Source organism: Spinacia oleracea, chromosome 4 (genome assembly GCF_020520425.1).
Source record: "Spinacia oleracea cultivar Varoflay chromosome 4, BTI_SOV_V1, whole genome shotgun sequence".
Taxonomy (NCBI): domain Eukaryota; kingdom Viridiplantae; phylum Streptophyta; class Magnoliopsida; order Caryophyllales; family Amaranthaceae; genus Spinacia; species Spinacia oleracea.
In genome coordinates, this window is record NC_079490.1 from 69925481 (window position 1) to 69932304 (window position 6824).

Here is a 6824-nt window from a genome sequence, read left to right on the forward strand (position 1 = left end):
CTCGAAGGCACGAGGCAACAACGGGCAATGTGCTCGGTTGTGTGCGTGCGGGCAAGGGACGAGCAAGAGAGGAGAGGGCCGAGTGCAAAGGAGCAAAAGAGGAGAGAGAAAATTATGATGCGAAGTGGGGATCAATTAATGAAGTGGGTTATATTTATAGGTTCCTCGATCCCTAATGGGCCTTGCTTAGGAATTAAATATTGGGTTTTGCAATTTAGGTAATTGGGTTTGAATTAGAAATTGGAGCTTAAAAACTCAGTTAGGCTCAACTAGTGGAATGAGTTGGACTTAGAATTAGTTCAAACCATTTAAAAACACGACTCAATAAATTTCCCGATTCAAATAATAAATTCGTTTCGGATTTAATAAAATAATAATTATTTTAATTAAATAAAAATACATTTAAATCATAATTAAATGCAATTTAAATTCTAAAATTAATAAAAATACTTTATAAATACAATAAAATATATTTATAAATTCTGAAAAATACGAGGTATTACACTCTATGTCTACGTTGTAGTGCTTCTAATATAACCTTTGAGCGTTTTGAATCACACCCCCAAGGAGAAGAATATCCTGCTTCAGATATTCGATCATTCACCCTTCATTTGCAGCTTATACACAAAAAAAAAACCAATTCATGTAGTTAAATGTGATAACAGGCGGGTTACATGTTCCATTATGCCGAGATGTGAGGTGCAGGTGGTGATGATCACGACCTCGGAAGAAAATTCGCCTATAGGCGCGCTATCTGTTGTACCGCAGTTGGAGAATCAATTCTGATGTCGGCTGACATTCTGCTGAACTGGCTCGAAGACATTACGAATAAAAGAGCTAAACACTAGAACGTTGACCTCTTAATTGACAGACCTTTGGATGAAAGGACTCAAGGTTTATCAAACTTTTCATCGCCTAGATCGAACTGAAGGCGATGTAATCAAACTTATGGTTGATGCCCAAAATTCACGCGGCGAAACGCTCCAAAATCTTCGCTTCGATCGCTTAATAAATGTTATTTTTATCTTATTAAGAATCTTAGACTTAGTCAATTACCTATTTATTAGTCTAATAAGATTTTTAATGAAATTAAAGCTCTTAAATAAACTAACCTAAATGCACACCTAAGCTAACTGACAATTATATAATGAATACTGACGTTATATTTAGGATGCAAACCAAGTTCCTAGATTGAGTTCCACAAGCACGAATTCCACTGGCACTAGTTCCACTGACACTAGTTCTACCGACACCAATTCTTGTTTTCTTACATTGAATTCTAAAATGTAAACTCATATGTTCACACTTCTTCTCTTCGAGTTACCCCTCGGGAACTACTCCTTCTCTTTCGGACTTCCTCTAGCTCGTCTGGAGTTTCAGTTCCTCTGCATGAACTGTGTAATTTCCAGCCTGTCTGGAGGTCATCCTTAGAAAATATTTTTTTACAAAATTAAACAATGTAGATGATAAAGCTACTGACATTCCATAGTCCCACTACTTTCACCATACACCTGTCAGCTACATACTTCCTGAACAAAATTATGATTTTTAATAAAGTGTTGATTTTTAATAATTTACAGTGATTTTTATGGTTAATTAGGGTTAGGGTTTTAATCCCAATTTAATGATTGATTGATTTACATAATTGAAAGTTAATTTCAATTATGAAAATCAAATGTAATTTCAGATTTTATTCAAAGCCTTAAAGTGTCAATATGATTTTAAAGGTGGAAATTTAATATTTTCATACTAGGATTTAGAATTTATAAAAGTTGCTGGAAATTTAGTAAGCATGGGTTTATTTTTTTATTGATGAGTGACATTTATGTCGCTCATAGGATAGTGATTAGACAATTATATGAGTCGTTTTATCCCTTTTTAGTATCTTTTATCTTTATTTCCTGTAATTTCTTATTTTTATTTTTTATAGCTTAATTTAGCGTAATTAGCATTTTTGTTATCTTTTAGGACTTATTTTATTAATTAATTTATTTTTCTTTGTTTCGATAATTTTATATTTTAATTATTTTAGTTTTCGTTATTATTTTTCTAAATTTATTTCTATTTCGTTTTTTTACTTACTTACTTGTTATTATTATTATTATTAAAGAAGCGATTACACAAAGTTGGATGGGAGCCTTGCCACTAATTGGGCTCCGACACCCTTATTCAAAGCAAAACACAAACGATGAAAAAGAAAAGAACGAATGTTAGCAACAGCCGTGTTACTCTGAGCAACCCTTGAGACCCTAGACAGCCGTGTTATTATTATTGTTATTATTATTATTATTATTGTTATTAGTAGTAGTAGTAGTAGTAGTAGTAGTAGTAGTTGTTGTTGTTGTTGTTGTTGTTGTTGTTGTTGTTGTTGTTGTTGTTGTTGTTGTTGTTGTTGTTGTTGTTGTTGTTGTTGTTGTTGTTGTTGTTGTTGTTGTTGTTGTTGTTGTTGTTGTTGTTGTTGTTGTTGTTGTTGTTGTTGTTGTTGTTGTTGTTGTTGTTGTTGTTGTTGTTGTTGTTGTTGTTGTTGTTGTTGTTGTTGTTGTTGTTGTTGTTGTTGTTGTTGTTGTTGTTGTTGTTGTTGTTGTTGTTGTTGTTGTTGTTGTTGTTGTTGTTGTTGTTGTTGTTGTTGTTGTTGTTGTTGTTGTTGTTGTTGTTGTTGTTGTTGTTGTTGTTGTTGTTGTTGTTGTTGTTGTTGTTGTTGTTGTTGTTGTTGTTGTTGTTGTTGTGTTGTTGTTGTTGTTGTTGTTGTTGTTGTTGTTGTTGTTGTTGTTGTTGTTGTTGTTGTTGTTGTTGTTGTTGTTGTTGTTGTTGTTGTTGTTGTTGTTGTTGTTGTTGTTGTGTTGTTGTTGTTGTTGTTGTTGTTGTTGTTGTTGTTGTTGTTGTTGTTGTTGTTGTTGTTGTTGTTGTTGTTGTTGTGTTGTTGTTGTTGTTGTTGTTGTTGTTGTTGTTGTTGTGTTGTTGTTGTTGTTGTTGTTGTTGTTGTTGTTGTTGTTGTTGTTGTTGTTGTTGTTGTTGTGTTGTTGTTGTTGTTGTTGTTGTTGTTGTTGTTGTTGTGTTGTTGTTGTTGTTGTTGTTGTGTTGTTGTTGTTGTTGTTGTTGTTGTTGTTGTTGTTGTTGTTGTTGTTGTTGTTGGTTTAGGCCTGGTGGGCCTCTTGAGCGTTTGGGCTTTTTAGGGTATAGCGGATCAGGATCTTCCTGAGCAAATGGGTCTCATGACCTACTGGTGGGTCTTGGACCTGGAGGTGTATGTGAGTTTATGAGACGATTCTTGGTGGGCCTTTGGATCTTCTTTCTGGGCTATCATAGTTTAGCCAGGTGGCGCTCTCTAGGCCATATCATTTGCCCCTCAAGGAGGGTGCCCCTCGCCCATGTGGGGTAGGATGCTTGACATGGTGGAGTGCCACGTGTGGTTGTTTTTCAGAGCTTAATTTCCCCTTTAAAACCTTCAGAAATCTCTCATTTTCCTTTTGTTATTTCAAAGTGATTTTGTAGAGAGAGAAAGCGAATTCTTTGTCAAAGATTTGTTGTGCTTGCATTTGGTGTTCTTGGATTCTTCATTCAGTGTTCTTGGAGCTTGGACAATTTTGTTCAGTCTTTCCGTCAGTTTGATCACTCTTTGGTAAGCATCTTTATCGACTTCTTGTTTCTGCATGTTTATGGAATTTCCTTTTTTGATGTTTACGATTTCTTGGGGAGGCGTCCTGTTAGTTGCGGCGCTCTTTTTTCTTCCTTTTTGCTAAAGTCAGACGTCCTGTTCCTTATGCAGGACGACATGGCTCGAATTAGGCAAACATCCAATGTGGGTGCTTGGGCAGCGCCACGAGAGAGGGACAACAGGGTTCCTTTTTCGAGCCCGTCCCAGGAAAATAGGGGTGGAGTCAGCTCCTCCCATCATTCGGGAGACGGGGCTGTAAGGGCGGCACGTTCTTCAAGGAGAAGAAAGAGCGTGGCTCGCCAACCTCGTGTTCCTCGTGAGGATTTTGAGGATGACTCCTCTGTTAGGTTATGATACATATGATATTACATAAATCATGCGGAAACAACCATTAACCCAAGGATACATATTATTTACACATAATCATATAGCATAATTTAGATGCATACTCTTTGTTGCGTGCCCTCCCTAGCTGCGCCCGAACCGAACAAGAACAAGTCTTTAGGACTCCAAGTGTCGTCCCTCCGTAGATAGTCCACAGCACGTCCGGATCCGCCTTAAGATTGACCAACTAGAATCTCCCTTAAGGTACTAGAATTTTTGGCACTTTTGAGCAAGATGTGTGTCTGAATTTTTCTCTCAAAACTCACTTTGAATACTTGAAAAAACTCGTTATAAATTGTGAACCCAGGCCACATATTTATAGGGGTATGGAAAGAGAATTGGAATCCTATTAGGATACGAATTAATTAAATTAGAATTCTAATAAAACTCTTATTTAATTAATTTATCAAATAGAATTAGGAATTTAATCATTAACCGAACTCTGCACGTTTCAGGAATCGTGCATGAACACAAACTCACACACACACACACACGGCAGCCACGATGGGCCGCCCATGCGTGTGCGTGCGAGCAGCAGCCCACGCAGCGAGGCCATGGCCTTGGCGCGCGCTGGGCCTGCCTTGCGGTGGGCCTGGGCGCTGCCTTGGCTGGGCGCTCGTTTGGCTGGGCGCGCGTTTTGGCTTGCTGGGCGATGGCCCAACTTCGTGCTGGGCCTTCGTCCGGCAGGCCTCGTCCGATGCTAATTCGTACGATATGCTTCCGATTAAATTCCCGGTTCCGGAATTCATTTCCGATACGAACAATATTTAATATTTCCGATTCCGGAATCAATTTCCGTTTCGAACAAATATTTAATATTTCCGTTTCCGGAATTATTTTTCGATTCCGATAATATTTCCGATTCTGACAATATTTCCGTTTCCGGCAATATTTCCGATTCTGGTAATATTTCCATTTCCAATAATATTTTCCGATACGTACCATGTTTCCGTTTCCGGCAACATCTACGACTTGGATAATATTTATATTTCCGATACGATCCATATTTCCGTTTCCGACAATATCATCGTTTCAGGAGTATTCATTTCTTGCCTGTGACGATCTCAGCTCCCACTGAAACCAAGATCCGTCGATTCCGAATATCCATAGATGGAGTATTTAATGCCATTAAATACTTGATCCGTTTACGTACTATTTGTGTGACCCTACGGGTTCAGTCAAGAGTAAGTTGTGGATTAATATCATTAATTCCACTTGAACTGAAGCGGCCTCTAGCTAGGCATTCAGCTCACTTGATCTCACTGAATTATTAACTTGTTAATTAATACTGAACCGCATTTATTAGACTTAACATAGAATGCATACTTGGACCAAGGGCATTATTTCCTTCAGTCTCCCACTTGTCCTTAGGGACAAGTGTGCATTTCCTAATTCCTTTGTCGCTCGATGCTTGCTCTTGAACATAAGGTAAGAGTTGTCATCCTTATTATGTCCAGAGGTGTTCCTCGGTTTCAGAGTTCAACTGATCAAATAAACAGATAATCATAGCCTATGATTCATCCGAGCACGGCCATGCATTTCACAGTTTCTAGCTCTCCGAGTGGCCTTGTACAACTTTTAAGCATCTCATCCCGATTTATGGGAGGACAATCCCAATCTTGCGATCTTGAGATTAGACTTCGTTTGATAGGTGATTACCTGAGCGTTGCCTTTATAGCCTCCTTTTACGGTGCGACGGTTGGTCAACGTCAAAGCAACCAGTTCTCAAACAAGTAATCTCAAATCACTCAGGTATTGAGGATTTAGTGTCTAATAATTTTAATGAAATTTACTTATGACAGATTTTCATCTCTTACAGTAAAGTTTCATAGGTCTTGTCCGATACTAGTCTTCCCAAAGTAAGTATCTATGCAAATGATTATGACATTGCCATGTCCACATAGTTCAAGAAACAGAACTACTGGTCATCTTGCATTCTAGTCGTCTAACGTTTTCTATGCGTCCAATTTTATAGAAAACTCCGACTAGGGACCATTTTCAACCTTTGACATTCAAGTTCACTTGATAGACATTTCTTAGTCACAGGACTGGTCCTGACAGTCTATCTTGAATATATCGTCAAATTGAAGGGACTCATCATTTAATACTAAACCAAGATTAAATGGAATATGAAAATACATTTCATATATGATAAATGTTCAACCCCAATGTTTTACAACCATGGGCCTCAAACCCATCTTCTAAAACAGTTCATGGAATTCAAAGCTATGCTTGATTTTCAGTGCTACAATGTGAGTGTTGCTTCTCACTTGTTGCATAGGTTTAGTTATCATGCTTTGCCAATCTTAATATCCTTTTCATCGAATGTTCTTCGAGATATGATGATAAGATCTTTTCGAGTTTGTTTATTATGTGATCTAGTCTTTCTTACTTCGATGGTGGTTTTACTCATTTTGCAATGAAGAACCATCAAGTTAGCAGACGTTTTTCTTGCTTCAAGAGTGGTTCTACGCATTTTTCAATGAAGAATCATCAAGCCAGCAGATAGGTGATCTACCCAAGTTCAGTGAAGAACTTTAAACAACCCTGTTTTATTGCTTCTTAGGCAATAATTACTTTTACTTCAACTTTATAGGTTGCTAGTGATGCTTTGTTTGGAATTACTTATCCAAGCAGTTCACAGATATGTGGAATACTCTCAACTATATCTTAGAACATAGAAATCATTATTTTAATTTCCCACGCAACAACTCATGGTCTCCAACCCATGTTGCCATTTTCAAAACACGATGCTCTATAGCTCGTCCTTATTAATGGTTAACTC

At 37.5% G+C, this 6824-nt stretch overlaps 1 protein-coding gene across 1 annotated transcript; it reads right to left on the reverse strand.

Moving 5' to 3' along the window:
* Window positions 1–499: 499 nt before the first annotated feature.
* On the reverse strand, window positions 500–2908 carry LOC130471614 (uncharacterized; the record flags this gene model as incomplete). Its single annotated transcript, XM_056841849.1, has 2 exons — window positions 500–579; window positions 2335–2908. Coding segments are annotated over 2 exons (654 nt in total), but the record flags the coding sequence as incomplete, so codon positions are not given.
* Between the last annotated feature and the right edge of the window lie 3916 nt (window positions 2909–6824).